At 63.5% G+C, this 21,626-nt stretch overlaps 10 protein-coding genes across 10 annotated transcripts in view; 7 read left to right on the top strand and 3 right to left on the bottom strand.

The window, feature by feature from the left end:
• Positions 1-182: 182 nt before the first annotated feature.
• On the top strand, positions 183-707 carry AMSG_04449 (ADP-ribosylation factor-like protein 1; the record flags this gene model as incomplete). Its single annotated transcript, XM_013903334.1, has 1 exon — positions 183-707. The coding sequence occupies one exon, from the start codon at positions 183-185 to the stop codon at positions 705-707; it is 525 nt and encodes a 174-aa protein (XP_013758788.1).
• Positions 708-738: 31 nt separating this feature from the next.
• On the bottom strand, positions 739-4,422 carry AMSG_04448 (N-acetylglucosamine-1-phosphotransferase subunit beta). The gene is made up of 3 exons (XM_013903333.1): positions 4,401-4,422; positions 2,386-4,088; positions 739-2,356 (listed from the first exon to the last, which is right to left on the bottom strand). Exons 2-3 carry the CDS (start codon positions 4,065-4,067, stop codon positions 763-765), a joined length of 3,276 nt encoding a protein of 1,091 aa, XP_013758787.1. The 5' UTR covers positions 4,068-4,088; positions 4,401-4,422; the 3' UTR covers positions 739-762.
• A 371-nt stretch (positions 4,423-4,793) lies between these two features.
• On the top strand, positions 4,794-5,827 carry AMSG_04447 (ER lumen protein retaining receptor). Its single transcript, XM_013903332.1, has 2 exons — positions 4,794-4,858; positions 5,156-5,827. Exons 1-2 carry the CDS (start codon positions 4,815-4,817, stop codon positions 5,808-5,810), a joined length of 699 nt encoding a protein of 232 aa, XP_013758786.1. The 5' UTR covers positions 4,794-4,814; the 3' UTR covers positions 5,811-5,827.
• A 60-nt stretch (positions 5,828-5,887) lies between these two features.
• Positions 5,888-10,287, bottom strand: AMSG_04446 (uncharacterized protein; the record flags this gene model as incomplete). The annotated part of the gene is made up of 2 exons (XM_013903331.1): positions 5,888-9,830; positions 9,896-10,287. The coding sequence occupies 2 exons, from the start codon at positions 10,285-10,287 to the stop codon at positions 5,888-5,890; spliced, it is 4,335 nt and encodes a 1,444-aa protein (XP_013758785.1).
• A 792-nt stretch (positions 10,288-11,079) lies between these two features.
• AMSG_04445 (actin) lies at positions 11,080-12,014 on the bottom strand (the record flags this gene model as incomplete). Its single annotated transcript, XM_013903330.1, has 1 exon — positions 11,080-12,014. The coding sequence occupies exon 1, from the start codon at positions 12,007-12,009 to the stop codon at positions 11,080-11,082; it is 930 nt and encodes a 309-aa protein (XP_013758784.1). The 5' UTR covers positions 12,010-12,014.
• Positions 12,015-12,253: 239 nt separating this feature from the next.
• On the top strand, positions 12,254-12,749 carry AMSG_04444 (uncharacterized protein). Its single transcript, XM_013903329.1, has one exon. It carries the CDS (start codon positions 12,277-12,279, stop codon positions 12,655-12,657), a length of 381 nt encoding a protein of 126 aa, XP_013758783.1. The 5' UTR covers positions 12,254-12,276; the 3' UTR covers positions 12,658-12,749.
• A 182-nt stretch (positions 12,750-12,931) lies between these two features.
• AMSG_04443 (calcium-binding carrier protein SCaMC-3) lies at positions 12,932-14,743 on the top strand. Its single transcript, XM_013903328.1, has 2 exons — positions 12,932-13,171; positions 13,264-14,743. The coding sequence occupies exons 1-2, from the start codon at positions 13,109-13,111 to the stop codon at positions 14,659-14,661; spliced, it is 1,461 nt and encodes a 486-aa protein (XP_013758782.1). The 5' UTR covers positions 12,932-13,108; the 3' UTR covers positions 14,662-14,743.
• Positions 14,744-15,308: 565 nt separating this feature from the next.
• Positions 15,309-19,657, top strand: AMSG_04442 (E-selectin; the record flags this gene model as incomplete). The annotated part of the gene is made up of 2 exons (XM_013903327.1): positions 15,309-18,521; positions 18,611-19,657. 2 exons carry the CDS (start codon positions 15,309-15,311, stop codon positions 19,586-19,588), a joined length of 4,191 nt encoding a protein of 1,396 aa, XP_013758781.1. The 3' UTR covers positions 19,589-19,657.
• Positions 19,658-20,651: 994 nt separating this feature from the next.
• AMSG_04440 (uncharacterized protein) lies at positions 20,652-21,212 on the top strand (the record flags this gene model as incomplete). The annotated part of the gene is made up of 1 exon (XM_013903326.1): positions 20,652-21,212. The coding sequence occupies one exon, from the start codon at positions 20,652-20,654 to the stop codon at positions 21,210-21,212; it is 561 nt and encodes a 186-aa protein (XP_013758780.1).
• A 105-nt stretch (positions 21,213-21,317) lies between these two features.
• Positions 21,318-21,626, top strand: part of AMSG_04439 (uncharacterized protein) — a gene marked incomplete at both ends in the record, with an annotated part of 2,129 nt that continues 1,820 nt past the window's right edge. The window contains one exon of the mRNA XM_013903325.1: positions 21,318-21,563. Within this exon, the coding sequence (XP_013758779.1) occupies positions 21,318-21,563 (246 nt within the window). The remainder of the gene's footprint in view (positions 21,564-21,626) is intronic.

Genomic DNA, 21,626 nt, shown 5'->3' with positions numbered 1-21,626 from the left:
GGGGGGGGGGTCAGACGGAGGGGGGGCGTGACGTGGGCGGGCACAGCGACGGGAAGGAAGGTAGCAGGGCACTCACACAAGAGCGGAACGGGGATGGGGATGGGGGTTGGGCTCTTTGCGCGTGGGCGGGGGCGGGGGGGGGGGGTTGCGGGCAATGATGGACAGGTAACTTTTTCACGTCGATGCTCTCCAAGCTGTGGGGTGAGAAGGAGATGCGCATTCTCATCCTGGGGCTGGACAACGCGGGCAAGACGACCATCCTGTATCGGATGCACTGCGGAGAGGTGGTGACCACCATCCCCACTATCGGCTTCAATGTGGAGGAGGTTACATACAAGAACGTCACGTTCTCGGTCTGGGATCTGGGCGGGCAGGCTTCGATCCGGCCGTACTGGCGGTGCTACTTTGGCGAGGCCACCTCCGCGCTCATCTACGTGGTAGACTCGTCGGATCGCGAGCGCATCGGCATCTCAGCAGAGGAGCTAACGGCCATGTTTGAAGAAGAAGACCTCAACGGTGTTCCGCTGGTTGTCTTTGCCAACAAGCAGGATGTCGACGGCGCACTCACGCCGGCCGAGGTGACCGAGGCGCTCGGCCTTGCCCGTATCCGCGACCGCCAATGGCAGATCTTCAAGACCTCAGCCATCGAGGGCGTGGGCATTGATGAGGGGCTCGACTGGCTTGTCCACGCACTCAAGTCCAAATGAAATGAACATGTGGCATTGAGGCCCAGGAAGCAACTCTGGTGAGGGATTTACAGCGTTAAACGTCCAGCATCTGCTTGGACTTTGCCAGCGCGCGGCGGCGCTTGTTGCGCGAGAGTGCGTCGTCACCGGTGCAGTAGTTGAGCCAGACCCAGACGGCAACAACAAGGACAGCGAGCCCGACGCCGAGCATCCGCGCCTGGCGTGACCGCTCAGCTTCGGCCCGATACTCTTGGATGTACAGGTAGCGGTTGCGGACGCCGGGAGGGTGCTCAAACTGCGAGGGGAAGGGGACGACCGAGTTGTAAAAGTCTTGCAGAGCCTGCACAACAAGCGGGTTCGCTGAATCGTCGTCCATGTTGTCGTTGAGGCAGACAAACTTGTGGCGGTTGCGCCGGATGCCGTCGAGCGCCCGGTTGACATCGGTCTCGTTGTCGCCGATCATCTGGAACGCCACGTCGTCGGTATCCTTGATCTCGAACCGGTTCTGCAGAAGCTCGCCAATGTGGTCCATGATGCGGTCGACAACTGCAGGCGCCGCCGAGAGCACCTGGAGATCGAACCCGAGCTCCGGGCCGGTCTCGCCCACTGGCACGCCATGGACCACCTCGTATGCCTCTTCCATGGCTTGATGCAGCTCTCCGAGCTGGCCGTAGTCGAGTGGGAGCTCGTAAATCCGCGCAGCAAGTGTCCGCAGCTCGTTGTCTGACATGTAGCCGTCGGCATCGACGTCAATGTGCTCGTGAAAGTATTGCTCGAGCTCAAACTCGCGCTTCTCCTCCATGAGAAAGTAAAAGTACGAAAACGCCATCTGCATGTCGGTTCCCATCCGCAGCTTGTGCGACGACGTCGCATCGTACTCGTCCGGGAACAGGCTCTGCAGCCGCTCCATGATGTTGCGGTCGATCATGTGCGGCATGTGTGCAGGCACCTTGCGTGCCGCCATGCCAAACCGCGCGTTGAAGAGCCTGTTGACAAACTTGAGCGAGTCGCCAAAGACGTCTGTCAGGTGCCGCCGCAGCACCGACGAGCTGGCGCTGCTGGCAGAGGCCGCCTCGTCTGGCACGCCCATCGCCGCCGCCCGCCACGCCGACCGGAGCATCGACTCGCGGCGCTCCCACGGCAGAAACGACCGCTCCGAGCTCCACATCGACGTCGCCAGCTCGACTGCCGACTCATAGACCTCGTCACCGTACTTGTCCCGTAGCTGAGCCTGCTCAGCCTCCCACGCCGCGTACTTGGCCTTGACAGCTTCGATGCGAGTCACCAGGTCGGCGTCGTTCTCCTCAGCCTCGGCCTCGTCGCCAAACAGAACATCCGACGGTGCGATGGCAGCCTTGATGTGCGGCCGGCTCCTTGGTTGTCCGCGGGGCACAAGACGATTGTTGTGCAACGGCGGAAGTCGCGGCTCGCCGCCGCTGCTGCTGGCGCCGCCGCCGGCTGCTTCAACCCACGCACCCACTCTCGCCAGCGCGTTGGAGAGCACGTTCGGCTCTTTGTTGGCACCGCCGTCTTGGTTTGTCGGCGCTGCCAACAGTCGCCGCCTCAGGTCGTGTCCCGACGCGTCATGATCCGATGCGTCGTCCACGGCCTTCGCGTCGCTGCCGCCATCAGAGGCTGGCACCGAGCTCGGTGGATCCGCTTCGCCGCGCCTGGGCGCCGGCGCAGAGCCTGGCTCGACTTCGTCGTCCAACGCCCCCCGTCGGCGCCCTGGTCGGGTGCCGGCGCAGAGCCCGGCTCGGCCTCGTCGCCCAACGCCCCATCGTCGGTGCTGTGGCTCGGCGCTGGCGCAGAGCCGGCGTCGACAGCTACGCTTGCGTCGTCGCTGGCTGTCGCGACATCAGCAGCAGGCAGGGTGTCGGGCCCGGTAGAGACAGTGATGTTGAGGGTGGCGGCAACAGTCGAGCCGTCGGCAGCCTTGCCGGCGACAAACAGGGTCACGCCAGTGGTGTTGACGTCGCGGTGGAAAGTGAGCGTCATGATCTTGTTGCGCTGCGAAATGGTGGCAGTGCGGACCATGTCCGAGTTGTCATGCGAGCCCTCGTCGACGTGGCCGTCATGGCCAAAGAGCAAAGTCAGGTTGACAAACATGGCCGGAGTGTGTGGCGGGACAGTGAGTGGAAAGGCAGAAGCGTCGGTAGCCTCGACGCCAAACATGCCCTCGTTGACCATGCGGTCGACGCCGCAATCGGTCGCATCCCAGCCGCACGCCTCGTTGGTGCACGCCTTGTCGCAGTAGCGGTCACCGATCCACGAGTCCGGGCACCCGGGTGCGCAGTAGCTCGAGTAGCGGGCAGCCGACGACGACGATGAAGACCACGACGAGCCGGACCACCATGACGAGTAGCGCGAAGTCGAGGTGACGTTGACGCAGTCCATTCCGTCCCAGTCACATGCCGAGACGTTGCATGCCGTGTCACACACGCCGTCGTTGATCCACGACGCCGGACAGCCCTCGTTGCAATTCGGCACTGCCCACGCTAGGTACACCTTTTGCCCATTGGCATGAGTCACAAAGTCATCGGGCCAGACCTCGGATCCGAACATGACGTCGTCGTTGAAGTAAATGAACTTGTCCGAGAGGCCCGGGATTCGGTGGAGATGGACCTCGATGGCCGGCGACGAAAAGGTCGGCAGGTGCGACGGGTCGGGGAAGATGTCCTCGTGCGGAATGACATCGATGCGGGGGTGATCGATGTTGAGCCACGACGGGACCTGCCCGTTGGTGACGATAAAGATGCGGCGGATCCACGGCGCAAACTTCTCGATCGACCGCAGCGAGTACATGAGCTCATTGTTGTCACGGAACCGCGAGGCGCCGGCGGCCTTGACCTCAGTCGCGTTGCCGCTGCCAGTCCCGTTGACGGCCGCGGCCGCCAAGGCTGCCGCCTCGGCCGCAGCCTCGGCCTCGGCGGCTGCCAAGGCTTCAGCCTCCTCGGCCTCGGCTGCCGCGGCTTCGGGGTACATCTCGGCAAACAAGGCCTTGTAGTGGGCCAGATCGTCAAGCAGCTTGGTGTCCGAGCCGTTGACCCAGGTGTAGACAATGTCGATGGGAATGGGCGAGCAGAGCGCGTGCTCAAATGATTTGCCGGCAAGATTATCGGTGAGAACCGAGGAGCATGAGGCCAGCGGTAGGTTGCTCGACGACGCTGGCGCGGCCCAGCCGAGGCCGAGCATCGACGCAAAGAGCGAGAAGAAAGACGGCGGTGGGGAGGCCGTGCCGGTGCCTGACCACTGCGCCGCGAGCATGGCCGCAAGCACCAGCACCGTGTTGACTGTCAGCAGAGTGCCGATCACACACGTGACAACCCCACACCGAGTGCCCATGAACGATAGCACATGCCGCTGGACAGCCTTGCGCATCCGGTCGCTGTCTCGTATCCCCTGTCCGCCACGCCCCCCACCCCACCCCCAGTCCAGCCCACGCCCACACCAGTACCAGCCACCGCCATCCATCCAGAACATCCCACCTGTCAATGAGTCTGCTGTATAGCCAGTTGGTGTGTGAAGGGGGATGGGTGAAGAGGGGGGGTTAGGAGGGAGTGGGGGAGGGAGGGAAGGGCAGGAAGGCCACGTCCATCCCTCGCCCCTCCCCTCCCCCTCCGCGTGACATGCCCCTCCCTCCCTCCCTCCCTCCCTCCCCCACTCCCTCCCAACCCCCATCCCCCCCCATGCTCTACACCCATGTCCACGTACCCTCCTCTCAGCCGCTCTTCCTCGCGCAGTCGAGTGGCTGTCGCAGTGCCACTGGCATTGGGCAACCCAGCCGTGGCAGGTCATGGCCACTGGCGCGTGTGGGGTGACAGTGGCGGCCGTGGTGGGGCCAGCTACACAGCTGAGGTCGGCGACCGGTGGTGCTACGGCTGAAGGCCCAATCGCCATACTCATGCCGAGTCTTGATTCTACTTTATCCTCCCAAACTATCACATTCACAACGGTAACTATGCCCACTGCACACGATCCGTTCATCACTTGTCATCCCCGCCCTTGCTATCCATCCTCCACGCCCTCCGCTGCTTCTTCCTCTCCGTCACCGCGCCAGTCGGCAGCCACTGGCTCTCTGCAAAGTGAGACAGACATTTGTCGCAGGCGCCAAGAACGAGTGGCAGCATGAACATCTTCCGCATCTCGGCAGACCTGCTGCACCTTGCCAGGTATGACAATGGGTGGTATCAGGGGGGAAAGGGGTTAGCGTAGGCGTAGTGGTGGCATGTGGAACGTGGCTGGTGGCACCTCCTCAGCAATGCGGGTGGGCGGTCGGTGGGTGGCGGTTTTTGGCGACGTCACTGGCAGACGAGGGGGTGAGGGGCGAGGGGGGAGGGGGGAGGGATGGGGAGGGGGGAGAGAGGGGGAGGGGGGAGGGGTAGAGACTCACTACATAGTATGGCGACTACGGGCGACGGGGGAAATGGTGTGTGTGGGGGGGACTGGGGGTCATGTGACGAGTACAGCTTCTTTATCCTCATTTTCAAGATGAAGGCTACCAAGTCGTGCAAGGGCATCTCGTTCAAGACACAGCTGATGTACACGCTCGTGTTCACTTGCCGGTATCTGGATCTGTTCCACGTGCTGGGCATGATGATCACGTTCAACTTTGCACACATCACAGGGCTCACGCTGTACAACACGTTTATGAAGATCCTGTTCCTTGCCGCCAGCTACTACATCGTGTACCTGATGCGGACCGAGCTCAAGTCGACGTCGGACGATGCGCGCGACACCTTTGTGCTGTGGCACATTCTTGCGCCGTGCGCCGTCCTTGCCCTCATCTTTAATGCACAGTTTACCATTCTGGAGATCCTGTGGACCTTCTCCATCTACCTCGAGGCCGTGGCGGTCATGCCGCAGCTTATGCTGCTCATCGAGACCGGCGAGGCCGACTCGCTCTCGTCGCACTACATGTTTGCTGTCGGCGGCTACCGTGCCCTGTACCTTGTCAACTGGGTCTACCGCTACGCCACAGAGCCGTACTACTCCAACTGGATTGCCTGGATCGCTGGCTTTGTGCAGACCGCGCTCTTTGGCGACTTCTTCTACTACTACTTTGTCAAGATCATGTCGGGCGACGCCGCCCTCAAGCTGCCCACCACTGCAGGCGAGGTGTAAAGAGCAAGCAAGAGCAATTCGTCTTTTATTCCCACTCGATTCTCCTCCTGCTGCTGGTGCTGCTGGCGTGAGCGCGGCTAGTCCGTGTTGGACACCGGCCGCGTGTCGCCCCAGGTCACGGCGTGGTTGTCGACGGCGATCGTTGCCGAAGTGTCGACGGCGTAGGCGAGGAATGGAGATGTGTAGCGGGTCAGGTCGACGGCGTGTAGCTCGAGCTTGCCGCCCGGCTCTATCCGAGCAAAGTACGACTTGCCCATGTTGGCCAGCACGACGCTGTCAAGCGAGACAAGGGTCTCGGCTGCCACGTTGAGCATCGGGTGCAACGAACCTGCATTGTCGAGCACAAGCCGCGCCCCGCGGCCATTTGCGCCAAAGGTCACCTGGGCACCCGGCCCGGTCCCAAAGAGCGCGTCGTCATTGCTTGCGCCGCGGACAACGACCACCTCGCCAGTTGCCACGATCGAGACATCAAGCCCGCGTGCAAACTCGAGCTCGTGCTGGAGCTCGTACCGGCCCGGGGCCATGGCGATGGTGTCGCCGTGTGAGTAGAGGCCCATGACGGCCTGAAGCGTATGTTCCCGCTCAGAATCGGGCTCCACCGCCACCTGCCATGTGGTGGCATGCTCCGATGACGACGCCGAGCCGACAAGACTGACGTTCCGCACGTCGCCGCTTACCGGCGGCGCTCGCCCGTGGTACACGCCTGGGGCGAGCACAAGCGCTCCGGCGTCGGCACCCGAGTCGGGCGAGGGGCCCGCTACGTGGGCGAGGTGTGGACCGGCGAAAGTGACAAAGTCAAACGTGCCCTCAATACGAAGTGTGGCGCCAGCACCGACAACGCCGAGCCCAAGCTTGGCGTTGCCGAACCGGCGAGCGTCGACGTGCTTCAGCACAACTTCCGAGCCCTCGCCATCGATAACAAACGCCGGAGTGTCGTCGCCGCTGTTGTCGAGAGTCACGTTTTCCAACGTCAGTTGGCCCCTGGACTCGACCGAGGCAAATGGAGCAACGCTGCCTTTGGCGCGGCTAAGGACGACGCGAGCGTCGGCCTTGCGAGTCTTCCGCGACGACCGCACTACGCAGGAGAGCCCGTTGCCAATCCACATCGCTTCGGTCAGCTCGTAGGTACCGGGAGCGAGGACTAGGTGGTCACCATCGCCAAACTTTTCAGCGGCAAAAGCAAACTCGGCGTCTGAGCTCACGTCCCACACCACACCCGAGACCGGTTCGCCTGGAGCCGAGCTCGAGCCGGTGCTCGACTTGCCGCGGGTGACAGTAACGGTGCCGCCGTCGGACGCGGTCGAGATGAGCCGGCCGGTCCGCTGCGAGATCGACTTGGACGACCGCGAGACGTCGCCGGCCACTAGGGAGCCGCGCATCCTCCACATGTTGCCGCCACCGTCCAGAAACGCACCGGGGAGTCCGAGGCCAGGCGAACGCGGCGGAAGCGGGCGGACGTACGCCACATGATCAGTGAACATGCGGGTAAAGTCGCAGAGCTCGACAGAGAGCTTGGCGCCTGGTTCGATCATGTACGCGGCAAGGAGGCCGGTTCCGCGCGAGAGCGTCGTCACTTGCGCCAGATGGGCCACTGCACCAGGCATGAGGTACAGCGGAGCGGAGCATGCCTCTTTGCCCATGTCCAGCGTCACCTCGGACATCATAAACGGCGAGGCCGAGGAAGGCACCAAAACAAGCGGAGAGCCCGGAGCAGCGGCGCGTGGCTCAAAAACACACGCCTTAGACGCGCCCATGATGGTGAGATCTGGGACCGGGATGACCACGGGAGCAGCAAGAGCGTGGCGACCGGGCAGGATGTGAACAACGTCCCGCGGGGAGACGAGGGCAAGCACGTCGGCAAGCTCATGGACCAGAGGCACCACGGCAGCGACGCCCACACGCCAATGTGCGAACGGGACCGAACCAGATGTCTCGTCGCACTCGGAAAACGACGACGACGGCGGCGCAACAGGACTTGTCGGCGACGGCAGCGAGACCGACGAAAACGAGGTAACAAGCTTGGCGGCCGCGGTGACCGGGCGCCGCGCCAGCGAAACCACAATAGATCCCAGCTCTTGGTCGGCGTTGGAGCTGGTGTCTGACGACTCAGATGACCGGGGCAGCGGCTCGAGCGCGTACTCGCGCGGCACAAAGCCGGAGCCAGACGCCCATTCACAGGCCTTGGCTTCAACACAGCCAACCGCGTCGTTTTTCGAGCCGCGGTCGTGGTCGCGGACCTCGAGGCGGAGTCGGGCGTGCGATGAGGTGAGCCTGTGCCCAGTACGGCCCGAGACCACAATCTCGCCGCCAGGCTCGGTCTCTGGCCACACCGGGTTACATGAATTGGAGACCACGGACGTTCGGCCAATTTCTTTGCCGTTGAGAAGGAGCACCACAAAAGCGTCGCACGAGCCAAATCGGTCCATCTGCGGCAAGTTGGTCGCCGAATGGATGCGAAAGACCCACTCGTAGAGCTCGATCTGTGTCTGCTTGGTGCTTGCATCGTTGCCCGGCACCGGTCCGGAAGACGGCGGGTTGGCGGTGAGCTGTAGCGTGGCCGAGGTGATGTCAGGCTCGTCGGGGTCGCTCTGCCACTCGAATGTATGCCACTCGGCGCCGACGTGATGGAACCAATTGCGCGAGCCAACGAGAACGGTCGAGATCGTGGCGCCGGGACGGGTGGCAAAGAGTGGAGGCGGCTTGGTACCGGGTGCACGCTTGGGGCCGATGTCGACCATGCGGACCGAGCGGAGCGAGAAGCTTGCTCCGCTGCCGGCGCAGGCTACACTCGAAACAGTGGACGAAATTGAGGCTCCGGTGAGGACTACACGGGAATGGTTGGGGACGTCCAGCAGCGGTCTTGGGCCACGGTAGGCAATGTTGCGGACTTCGACGCACGGACGAAGGTGCGATGGCGACAGCAGGCGAATCACAGGTAGCGGAGTGATGGCCGAACTCGTGTCTGCCGCGCGCGACGGAACGACCAGTACCGACTCGCCGATTTCGGGATCGCATCCGACAAGGACGAGCGACCGCGAAGTCGAGACTAGCGGTGGTGCCGAGGCATTGGCAAACCACGGGCTGAGGTCGTGGATGCCAGGACCGAACCGAATGGTCACCTCTTCGCCGCTCGCCACGAGCTGCGAGTCGCCGTGTGCGCACTGAGCGGGCACGTCAGTTCGAAGTGGCAGTGCGAGCGAGGCCGCGAGGACAGAAGCAAGCGTGGTGAGAGGCGAGGTCTCAAAGCTGGCATGGGCGTTGACGATAAACTCGGCGTGGCCGCGGGTGGTGAACGACCAGCTGAGACACAGCTCGGGTGCCGAGGCAAATGAGAGCGTGAGTTCGACGTCGACGCGGGCGTTGACCGGCAGCGGGCAAGTGGGTATGACCACGATGGTGTCTGGTAGCGGTGAGAAGCGCCGGGCGTTGGCGAGGCGCGGCGAAGGGGCAAGGACCCATGCGTCAAGGGGAGTCGGTGCACGCGAGGCGCCGGGCTCGGCAGTGACGGCCGCAATGTGGGCGGCACAGTCGATGAGGTCGGCGGCGTCAGCCGGCGCAAGCGCTAGAGTGATCGGGTAGCCGAGGGTGGCGTCCGGCGAGAAGCCCGGTAGGTTGGCAAGGGCAGCATGAAAGGAATGAGCGCGGAGAGCGGTCGGGGCATCGGATGGCAGCGGACGCCAGGCGCGGTGGAGCTTGCGGGCTTCGGGAGGCGGCCAGGGTACAACGCGCGGGAGGGCGGCAAACTCTGTCTTTTCCGGCCCGTCGATGGCGGCGAGGACAACAACGAGGACAACTTCGCCGGTGAGGCCGGTGCGCGGAGTGGCGAGCGGAACGGTGGCGAGGCCGATGCGCGACGGGTGGCGGACAAAGACCTTGGCGCGGGCGTCGGGATCGGCGAGCACGCCGGTGGCGAGGGCGGCGACGCCCGAGGAGCCCACAGCAACAGCAGCCTTTCGCGCGACGTCGTCACCGATAGAGGAGTAGCCTGCGCGGTGCTCGAGCTCGTAGTGCAGGTGGCGACTCTCGCCATGGGCCTCGTTGGCGGCAATGTACTGGGCGTGGGCCATCGCGCCCGAAGCCAGAACGTCGTCAAAAAGAGCGGGGCGAGGCCGGCATGGGCGCGGGCTGCGGCGAGTGCGTCAAGTGCGGCGCGGGCGTCAGGCAAGAGCGAGGCAAAATGCGAGGATGCGGCGTCAAAGGGTGCTACCCGCGGCTTGGGGCCCTTGACAGGCGCGAGCGGCGCCGATGCATCCGTCGAGTCATAAACAACAACGTCACGTGCTGGAGGGAGCGGGACGGTCGACGCGTTCTCGAGCAGCAGCGCCGGATCGAGACCTGGCAGGCCCGAGAGCTCGTCGGGCTCAGGTGACTTTGCGCGCGAGGAGGCCGCAAGGCTGGTAACGTCGACAACGCGGCCACCAACGGTGAACCGCGCAGCAGCGACGGCCTCCTCACCGGCCTCGTCGGTCACAAACATGACCGAGGACTCTGATGAGTGGTCGACGCCCTCGTTCCATGCTTTCCGGTGCCTTGCCAGAGCGTCAGACGAGTCGGCATTGTCGCTGCTGTCTTCCGAGCCACTGGAGCTCGTCTGACTCGATCGTAATGCGGTGCCTGGGCCGGCGGTGTGTTGGCGCGTGTCTGCCGCGCGTGCCGAAGAGCGACGACGCGAGTCCTGGGCCAACCTCGACTCTGAGCTCGAGAGCGTACCTGAGTCGGCCGAGGTGAGCGACAACGAGTACGACGGTTGGTCCTCATGATGCTGGGTGGTAGCAGTCTCCCGCGCACCGGTTGGCCTTTGTGGTCCGGCCCGGCCCTGCTTCTTGGACGAGCCGCAACCCATGGCGGAGGATCCACAAGCAGTCGAGAGGAGTTGCAACGGGTGGGCTCAATGTCACTGGTCAATTATACGATCAATTGAGGACAGATCAAGCAAAGGCTAGTTTTTTTTCCCGCGCTGTCCAGCCACCAAGGACTCCGCGGAGCTGCGACGATGTGCGGTGCGGGTGGTGCGGAGGTGGCGGGTGGAGTGAGTAGCGGTGGAGTAGGTGGAGGTGGAGTGGGTGGGGTTAGGGACGGCAAGGAAGGGGGGGGGGGGGACGGGGGAGGCGGACGGAGGAGGTGCGGATAAGGACACTCCAGGGCGTCCCGGAGAACAAAGGCGAGCGAGTGGTGGGGCAGCTGTGGATGTGCCGTGGACTGCCGATTGTGGCACGTGCTGCGGTCACGCACGCGTGTGGCAAGCATGTGCAAGGACTTTGGCTATGCTTTACCACATCCGGCGCGCAACAGCCTTGGCGGGGCCACAGGCATTGAACTCATCGGCGGTGATGATATGAGAGTGGAAGGCGGTGAGGGAGCCGATGATCGAACCGCCAATCCAAGTGGCGTACTTCCTCTCGCGAGCCGAGGAGGTGACCACGTGCGAGATGACGTCGTCGGGAAGGATGCGGGCCAGCTCGAGCTCAATGCGGTCGCCGAGACCGCGGGTGGCGCTGGGGCCGCCAGTGATGACGATGCGCGAGAGGAGCTCGCGGCGAAGCTCTGGCTCTGTGCGCATGACCGCGACGAGGATGGCGTCGGGGAGCGAGACGGCTTCGACGCCGGCGAGGGCCGGACGGAACAGGATTTCGGGTGCGCGGAAGAGCTCCGAAGAGATGGTAATGACCTGGCCATCAGGAAGCTCGTAAGTGCGCTCGCTGTCGGGGCCGGCGCCGCCATCAGCGGCCAGCGCTAGCTCGCCCTCAAAGTCGGGCGTGACAAAGCAGAGCTTCTCCTTGATGTCGCGGACAATCTCACGCTCAGCTGTCGTGGTGAACGAGTAGCCGCGCTCGGTCAGGAGCCGCATGAGGTGGTCTGTGATGAGATCGCCACCGATGGGCACCATGACGGTTGCGGCAGAAATGGCGTAGCCGTCAAAGACCGGCGTGACCGTAACCGAGCGCGCGCCAAACTCGACCGCCAAGCCGGTCACCGAGCCTGCAGCCACAACGCCGAGCGTGGCCGACTGGATCATCCACAGCGCTGGCACGCCAAAGGTCTCAAACGCGATCTGGGCCATCTTGGTGAGCGCGCGCATGTCGAGGGCCGTCGGCGCCGCGAGGAGGAGCGGGCGCTCTTCGGGTGCCACACGGAGATCGTTGTACATGGCTGCGTGGATGAGCTTTTCAAAGTCATCCCAGTTGGTCGGCTTGGACATGGTGTGATGTGTGGGATGAGATGTGGACTGAGCGACGATGGCGGCCTGCGTGCAGCTGTGCGCCATTTTGGTGTTGGCGACGCCATGGAACCCGGGTTCGATGAGGGGTTGCACGTCCTAAAATCGGACTTTGGTGGTTTGGGGACATGCGACCGCAGAGTGGTGGAAGATTGCGATGTGTGGTTGGGTGCTTGGGTGGGTGTAGGTGGGTGTAGGTGGGTGTGGGTGACGGACGAGGAGGCACGGCTCTCGCAGCGGCGGAAGAGCATGGCGACGAGACCAGACCAGACCGCCGCGGGGCTGGGCACGGTTGATAGACTGGGCATGGACGCTGGGACGGAAGACGAGCGCGAGCCTGACTGCATGCTCTGTGCACTGACCTCGGGGACTATCGTGACGTCGGTCGGCCTGTATCTCGCCCGCGACGTGGTGGTCCGGCCCAAGGCATTTGCCGCGTCAAAGGCTGCCCGTCCGCTCGGCGCCGTCGTCGCCGCCATCTGCATCGGACTGGGTGGCACGAACCTGGTCAAGGCATGGACCGAGTGGCAGAACGGCGCCAGCCTGCCCTGGAGCGCCGATCCGGTTGTACCTGGCTTTGGCAAGCTGGCGTCCGGACGCAGTGGCTCCGCCGCTGGATCGTCCGGATGAGTGAGGAGACTCGCGTTCCGGACCGAGCACCGAGCTGCTGCTCATCTCCACGCCCGACACCGATCGCTGGAGCCATAGAACCGCAATCATCACTTCCACTCACCCGGGCACACCCACCGATCATGTACTTGACGCATCTGCCATTGAACGTAACGGCCCAGGATCAACCATGCCCAGCCGGTTGGAGTCGTCGCAGCCACCGCTTCCGCCACCCACACACTAGCCAGAGTCCAAGCCCAGCCCCAGCCTCGAACACCGGCGCCACCCCACCCCACTCCAACGACCTCTCCGCCTCGAGGCGAGAACGAACCACGCTCCCTGCTTGACACGTCGTCACCGCCGACGCCTGCCGCACGTCGTCCTGTCGACCGAGGCTGCGGCTGCGCCGACTGCGGTGGCCTGGCGCAACAAGGTGTCTGAGGCCAAGTCCAGCCCTGCCGTTGAGCCCGACATGGCCGACGCAGCTCCCGCTGTTCGTGCCGCAAAGCTCGAGCGGCTGCGTGCTGTCTTTGATGTAGGTTGGCTTTAGCGGAGCGTTGAGGTGTGCATGAGGGGGGCGGGCGGGCGACTCATGCACGTGTCGCACCTGTGATTGCCCGGGCACAGATGTGCGACGATGATAGCACGAACATGCTCAACATTGACCAACTGCGGCGCGCGCTCGAGCTTCTCGACTCGAGAGGCGGGTACGGATCAGAAGACCAGGCGCGGAGAGTATCGCGGAGAAGAAGCGCAGGGGAAGAGGTCGAGTGGGTCTTTGCCCTCCACGATCGCAACCACGACGATCGCATCGACTTTCACGAGTTTACCCGCATGTGTGACGCGGTTCATCTTCGGTCGCTCTTTGACGACATCGACACTGACGGCTCGGGCTCGATCTCAGTCGACGAGCTGATGGTAGTACTGAGGTCGCTCGGCTTTGCGCCGTCGCGCGAGCAGCTCGCGGCCATGATGTCCGTGGTCGATGCCAACGGCTCGGACACGATCGAGTTTGCCGAGTTTGCGGACGTCTTTGGCGCGCTCGACGAGCTCTCGCTCCAGTCGCTCTCTACACACCTGATTTCGATGGCTTCGCTCTCGGTCGGCAACGACTTTGTGCCAGACCTCCCGCCGCGCCACATGGAGCTGTGGAAGTTCCTCGCTGCAGGTGCCGCCGCCGGCGGTGTTTCCAAGACAATCACCGCGCCGCTGGAGCGAATCAAGGTCCTGCAACAGGCGTCTGAGGGTACTGCGCCGCGGGCGACAAGCATCTTCCGCCGCATCCTTGCCTCTGAGGGATGGGCTGGGCTCCTCCGCGGCAACGCGGCCAGCATTGCACAAGTCGTTCCGTTTGGCGCCATCGTCTGTCTCCTCTACTCGCAGCTCTGCGCGGCGCAGCCTGAGCGCGTCGACGTGCCACCTGGAGAGCCGTGGCCAGCCTGGCGCGCGCTAGCCGGTGCCACCGCCGGCGTCACCGCTACCGTTGTCACCTTTCCGCTCGACGTAGTCCGCACCCACATGTCGGTCCAGACCATCTCGCGCTCCGGCACGCTCCACACAGGCGCATACGATGTCACCGTTGCTGCATCGGTTCGCAGACTGGTTGCCGAAGGTGGCGTCTCCTCGCTCTATCGCGGCCTGCTGCCCACGCTGGGCTCGATCGCGCCGTTCATGGCCGTCCAGATGGCAAGCTACGACATGCTCAAAGCCCGGGCGCCTGCGTACCTCCCCGAATCGATCCACGGCCTCGCAGACTCAATTCCGTTTTTTCTGGGCTGCGGCGTCGTTGCCGGTATGGTCGCCCAGGCCGTCACCCATCCCGTCGACCTCATCCGCCGCCGTCTCCAGCTCGGCACCGATGCATTCCAGTACTCTTCGACAGCCAATGCAGTCACCTCGATTGTCCGCTCTGATGGCATTCGTGGCCTCTTCCGTGGCCTCGGCCCTGCCGCTGTCAAAGTCGCCCCCGCAGTTGCTTCGGGCCTCGTCGTCCGGGACTCGGTCCTGCGGTATTTGGAGGCGTGAGAGAGTGTTGTGGGGAAATATCCCTAAACAGCACGATCGTTCGGACGCGTTGTCATGCGTCTCAAAGTGAACAACTCGATGATGCTTAACGTCTGCTTGGTCTGAGGCTTGAGGTGGGAGGCGTGCCCGCACGTGATGGCGGCCGTCACGTAGACGCCTGCCTGAAGGATGCCCAAGTTGCCGCCGCCGTGACGGACGCCTTGGAGCATGGGACGAGGTGCGCGAGGTGCCGTACGGCGCCGATTCGGAGGAGCCGCGGGCGCGGACGGTGCGGAGCTTGTCGTTGACGAGTCCGACGGCCCCGCCGCGTCCGCTGCCGCTTCGACGGCTGTCGCCGAAAAAAAAAAAAAAAAACGTCGGCACGCGCGGAAGAGTAGCTGCCGAGCCCAGCTACTGCCCAGTAGTCCGCCAACGCTTGCGCTTTCTGCATTCGTCTTGCTAAGACTAGCCATACTTGGCCTGCCAAACATGGTATGCTGGCGTGTATCATCTTGCGGCAGACGTGCCTTACTCTGCCCAACTGCTTGCAAAGGCTCATCTCCGTGCGTATGCCGCAGGCACCGTGGCGGCAATGAACTAGCAGCTTTCCTTCTACTTTTTTGGTGGTGACCGCAAGCTTCGGCCTCGGCTGCTCCGGCGCATCGATCATGGTCTCTTGCTACACTTCGAGTCCCACCCGTCCACACTGGGGTGTAGAGACCACGAGCGGGTCCCGATACGAGAGCCCGTACCTCTACCTTTCTGGTAGCTACCTTTCGGCGTACATTGTGCCCAACAACCTCGGATTTGCCGACATTCCTCGTTTCTCGCGCATCACTCGAGTCGAGATGGACTTTTCGGCATGCTGCTTCTACGACAACCGGGCTCTGGTCACCATCTATGGTGTGGCAGATGGCACGCTGGTGCTCGAGCCTCAAGGTGTGCCGCCACCACCGTTTCAGCTTCGTGATCTGCCGCGGACAACCGCCGAGATGGATCGCACAGGCACGGTTCAGACGTTCCCCAACTGGAACCATGGCTTTGGAGGCTATATTGGGACTGAACCGAGCGTGCCCGAGCTCGTTGCCGTTGTGCAAGAGCTGGTGGATCGGTCTGATTGGAACGGCCAGTTGGGGCTCGTCTTTGTACCGGCTGCCTCGTTCGCTAGAGCCACCAGCGGGCTCCGCATCACGCTCCACTTTGATCGCCCTTGTCCCAACCTCAACATTGCCAACGGTGTTACGTCGCCAGCCATTCGGCGGTTTGATGGAGAGACACTCTCGCTCAGCTGTAACGAGGGCTACGTCGTATCGGGCGCGAGCACGACAACCTGCGTTGACTCGGGCAGCGGCGCCGCGTGGGACTCGGTTCTGTCGTGCGTGCCCGATCCAACCAACTGCGTCAACGCCTTGCCGTCGCCATCCAGTGGACAGGTCGATCCGTCCAACTGCCCACCAGTCACGTTTCAGACATGCACCTTTTCTTGTGCCGCCGGCTATTACCGGCTGGGCTCGTTTAGTCGGTCGTGCCAGACTAACGGGGCTTGGTCTGGCTCCGAGGCGAGCTGCCACATTCGGCTCTGTCCCTCGCTGGCGCCACCTGCTGATGGAAGTGTGAGCCAGCCGGGTGTGCCGCAATGGGGCGATGCTGCCACCTTTAGCTGCAACCAGGGCTACCAGCGGGTCGGCCTGGCGTCGCGGCTGTGTGACACGGTGGATGGCAACGGTGCGCGTTTTTCGGGCAACTCTCCGAGCTGCGATCCCATTCCGTGTGCCCCATTGGGTCAGCTTCCGCCGGCAGATGGAACTAAGACGTGCAGCGGTAGCGGGCTTGGAGAAAGCTGCACGTTTGCCTGTAATCTTGGATATCAGCCGTCGGGTACAACTACCCGGACGTGCGTCGTCGGCTCGCCCAACTACTGGTCCGGTGCTAGCGACTTTGATTGCAGCCCAGATCCTCTACACTGCGACTCCATTCTCCTCCCGCCAACCGACGGAAGCGTGTCGCCTGCAACGTGCGCACCGTTCACCGGCAACGTTTGCACATTTGGGTGCAACGCCGGATTCTTCCTCGCGGCCGGCTCGGCGAGCCGGACGTGCGAGCTCTCCAAGGCTTGGTCCGGCCATGAGCCGGTGTGCAGCCTGAGGGCGTGCAGCTCGCTTTCGCCGCCGGCTAATGGATTTTCCAGCAGCGCGCCTAGCCCACCGATGTGGGGCGCGTCGGTGGTGTTTGGTTGCGATGAGGGCTATGCGCTGGTCGGCGCCTCGAGCGTGCTCTGCGGTGTCGAGGGTCCGGGAGATAACGCGTCGTGGACTGCACCGGTGCCGAGCTGTGAGATTATTGATTGTGGGCCGCTAGTGCAGCCGTCACCAGCTAATGGGATGCGGTTTGACCACGGCACCACCAGCTATGGCGCCAATGTGACATTTGCCTGCCTGCCGGGCTACAACCCGGTCGGCACCGCAGTTCGTGTCTGCATCGATGCGGGCGGGAGTGGCGTCTGGTCCGGCATCGCCAACTTTGAGTGCTCGGTAGCTTCTGGCAACACAACAACAATCTCCGCGGTGCGCGTCTCGACCCATGTTGTCGGCTCGGTGTGGAGCTGGAGCGCGAGTGTCCGCGATTTGTCGGGCAATGCAGTGGTGACCGGCCTCGACGAGATCTTTATCCGCGAGCTAGCGCCAAGCACAGGGCCGCGAACGGTGGTCTCGACCTACACTGGCGCCAACGGGCACTACGCGATCTCCTGGCCGCTGTCCACGATCGCGGGTAGCTACCTCTTTGAGGTCGGGGTCAACGCCGAGCCGCTCCCGGCTCCACTGGCTGTCGACCTTGTCCCGGGGCCCGCATTTGGACTGCAGTCGGTGGCCGAGGGCAGCTCGCTCTCGTCGCCCGACTATGGCGAGGCTTCGTTTGTTGTTCACGCGCGCGACGCGTATGGCAATAATCGCGCCATCGGTGGCGATGCGCTTAGCGTAGTCGTGACCCGCGACGGCGAGGCGCTGGATGTAGAAGTTACTGATCGGGGTGACGGAAGCTACGGCGTGAAGTACAGCGTGACTACCGCCGGCGTTTACGCGGTAACGGCGTCATTTGACAACGTGCCGCTGCTAGGCTCGCCTTGGATTGTGCGAGTTGATTCGCGGTGTCCGCCGGGATCCAAAGCAGTGGACGCAACCACCTGTGAGCTCTGCCCCCGCAACACCTACTCGGACAGCGTCAACGCGCCGATCTGCACCGACTGTCCGCCGCTGAGCGAGTCAGAGGAGGGGACGGCGCATGTGCTCAACTGCAGCTGCAGTGCTGGTGCATGGAGTGGGCCACGCGGGCGACGGACGATTGAGGCGCCGGGCTGCATGGCCTGTCCGGTCGGCGGAGTGTGTGATGGTGGTGACGTGCCGCCACGGTCTCGCCCCGGGTTTGCGCCGGGCGGCGGTGCGTTTGTGGCATGTCCCCAGACCGGGGCGTGTGCAGGCGACGGCAAGTGTGCGCGCGGGTACAGCGGGCAATTGTGCGCTCGGTGTGCTCGCGGGTGGTACCGGCTGGCGTCGCGGTGCCACAAGTGCGCGCCGCAGTCGACCGCGGGCGCAGTCATCCTGCTTGTAGTGGCAGGGATTGGGCTGGCGTGCGTGCTGGTGTGGAACAACGCACGCGAAGGGCCTGTCTACGGCTTTGCTGCTCTCTCAATCTCGATCACCGCGGTTCAGATTGTGGCGCTGTACGGCGAGCTTGATCTCAACTGGCACGAGGCGGCGCGGCTGGTGATGCGGGCGACGTCACTGGCGTCGCTCAACATCGAGCTCGCCGCGCCCGAGTGCACGTTTCCGGATGCACGCAACCCGTTTTTGCTCAAGTGGGGCCTGACCATGTCGCTCCCAATCGTTTTGTGGGCGTCTTTGCTGTGGTCCTCCTCGCAGGACTTGGCTACGTCCAGTTGTGGACCGTTGGGCCGGGGATGTGGGTGGCGGAGGCGCTCGATCTGGGGCGATCGTCGCGGCTTCGCCGGCTTCTGGCGGATGGTGTGGCGACACGGGCGCAGTTGCAATCGTCGTGTGCGCGATCGTACTTGCAGATGATGGGGCTGATGTATCTACCGCTGGCACATTCTACGCTCAAGTACCTAGACTGCTCGCAGGTGGGTGGGCGATGGGTGCTTAGCGCGGCGCCGGGAACCTCGTGCTACGACAAAAGCTACTACAGCGCGTTATGGGTGGTCGTGCTTTTTGTCATCGTGTACGTGGTCGGCATCCCAGCGTTTACCTTTGGGCTCCTCCTCCAGCAGCGCGTGACGCGGGCCGAAGTCTCGTTTGTGGCCCGGTACGCATTCCTTGTCGCGCGGTTCAAGCCGCATCTGTACTGGTTCGAGGTGGTGGTCATGGGCCAGAAGGCGGTGCTGGCGATGGCAATCACGGCGCTACGCGGAGTGAAGACCAAGGCAGCCGGAGCGGCAATGGTCCTTGTCATCTCGACGATGGCGCTCCAGGCCATAGGGCCTTACCTCTGGTCGCCGCACAACGTGATGGCAACGGCGGCGGCAGCCGGCGCGGCGGTGGTGTTGATGGCGGGTGCATTCGATGTCGGCCTCCTATCTCATGTTGCGGTGGTGCTCGGCCTCGTCTGGGTCGTCCTGGTTGTTGTGCTGGGTGTGGGCTGGGAGGTGAGGGCGTCGCTGCAGGAGCAAGCTGAGGCTGAGATCGAGGCCGAGGACGAGTGGGGAGAGGCCAAAGCTAGCGAGATCGACGACTTTGAGCCGGCACTCCATATGGCAAGCATCGAGATGGGATGCACAGACCTGTTTACGACGAGCGATGAGGGTGGAAGTGAGGTTCACGCACACTTGGCCGAGGTGGGCGACGTCCGCGTGGCGAGTCCGATGACCGAGTTTGCCGACTCGCCGCTGCGGTCGACGCGGGCCGAGTCGTTCACCCTCGAATCAGACGGAATGTAGCTCGCGGGTCACAGGCCTAACGTTGAAGAGCAGCAACACTGGCTCCGGTCTGCGGCGTCGCCCTGACGGATGAGGTGCTCGCGATAACTCTGGCAGACGGAACAGGGGGCGCAAAAGAGCGCAGTGCACATGTCTTTCCAGTCGGGCTCGCCGAGGCCATACTTGCGGATGGTAGCGATGCGGTCATCGATGGAGAGCGAGAGGCCAAAGACTCCTCCACACACGACCAAAGTGGGTGGGAGCGTTTGAATGACGCAGCCCCAGGCGTAGTCATCGTTCTCGACGCGACGCTCCTCGGCGACGGCGCGCGAGGTCATGAGGGCACAACCGGGACACCACATCACGTAGCAGCATGTCGACACATCAGCGCAGCAGTTGCAAAGGCCGGTGGAGAAGACAGGACGACCGCCAATGTTGGACGGGCGGCGGGTACGGCTGCTGCTGCGGGCCCTGCTGCTCCGGCGGGCGTATGCTGGCTCCAAGCCTACAGACGAGCTGTCCGAGTCTGGGTGGGGCACCGACCGGGACGACTTGCCCTTGCTCTTGCCCTTGCCCTTGCCCTTGCCCTTGCCCTTGCCCTTGGCCGTACCGGCAGAGGAGAATGCCTTGCCCTTGGAGCTTGATTTGCCTCCCTTTGCAACCGCCTTGTCGGTCCTCGGCTTGCCCCCCTTTGCCTTGGCCATGGTGGTGGGGATGGGGATGGGGGGGGGAGAGGGGGGACAGGTGGCCTTTGTTCTGTTTTTCATCGTGAAGGTTCGCCAGCGAACAATGTGGCGTCAGCAGGTGAAGGAAGAGAGGAGGAGGAGGGAGGGGGAGGGGGGGGAAAGAGATTGTGGCAGCACTTGACTCGAGGGCGGGGGGCTTGTGTAGTATGTTGGTGTTGGTGGTGTGGAAGGGGCAGCGGGGTATGGGGGTGGATGGTGAGGGGGAGGGGAGGGGGAGGGAGGAGGGGGAGGGAGGGAGAGAACATGCACTGATTGCTGCTGCTACTCACTGCACACGTGGTGGCGGCCGGTGGCGGTGGTTGGTGGTGGTTGGCATCTGGGGGTGGGCTTGTGTAGGTATGCTGCCGCAGCAGGGAACACAGGTCGATCTACAGCGGGTCCGTGGTCTGCAGACCGCGACACAAGTGGTGACGGTGCTCGCCATGATGCTCACCGTCGGGCTGGGCGTGTACGGTGTGGCGGTGTTGGCAACCCAGAACAACGATGAGAGAAAGGACAATGATACTGAAGAGGAGGACAGCTCTCGCCCGAACATTCTGATGCTGGTGCTGACGGTCGCCGTCCTGCTCATCGCCTTCTCGCTAGGCTTTATCGCCGTCCGAGCCGAGACACTCTACCGCATGCACCTGTACCAGCGGTTTGCAGTCGTGCTTGGCGTCTCTGCGCTCACCACGCTTGCCTTTGCAGCGGTGCGTGGAAACATCAACATCATCGCCATCCCCTACTTTCTCGTCGGCGTCGTGCTTGCGGTCCTCCTTCGCCAGCAGCTTGTCGAGGCAGGCGAACAGGGGTACTCGCCGCTGCCACCGGTATGGCGCGATGCATCGTCAAGCAGCGAGTCGACGTCGACCAACACCGCCACCGAGGGCCGGTTCCACCCGTCATCGTCGGCGTCGTGACGGTCATTTCCTACCGTGAGTGGCACTCCGACTTGCCCTGTTGGTCAGCTTACGGCAATCGCTGGCAGGCGGTGGCACCTGACGCCCCCGAATTGAAGAAGCAAAATGCTGCACGTGACCTGGATAGCATCGGTGGTGGTGGCGGTGACCATGGCCATGGCTATGGCCTCGGCGACAGCCATGGCAATGGAGAATGAGCTTGGTCAGGGCGTGCAGTGCTCTGGCAAGGCCAACACCGCGGCGCCGTACACCGCACCGCCACAGCTTGTGGCCTCTACCACCAACGGGAAGAAGTTTGTGGTCGGGCCTACGGGCAACCAGATCACTGTCGTCCACCTCTACGGCACACCCGTACGTTGCAAGGAGAGGGGAGAGGGAGGGAGGGGGGGGAGGAAGAAGGGAGGAGGGAGGGGA

Source organism: Thecamonas trahens (assembly GCF_000142905.1).
Source record: "Thecamonas trahens ATCC 50062 unplaced genomic scaffold supercont1.18, whole genome shotgun sequence".
In the NCBI taxonomy this organism is placed as follows: Eukaryota; order Apusomonadida; family Apusomonadidae; genus Thecamonas; species Thecamonas trahens.
This window is presented reverse-complemented; position numbering and strand designations above follow the sequence as displayed.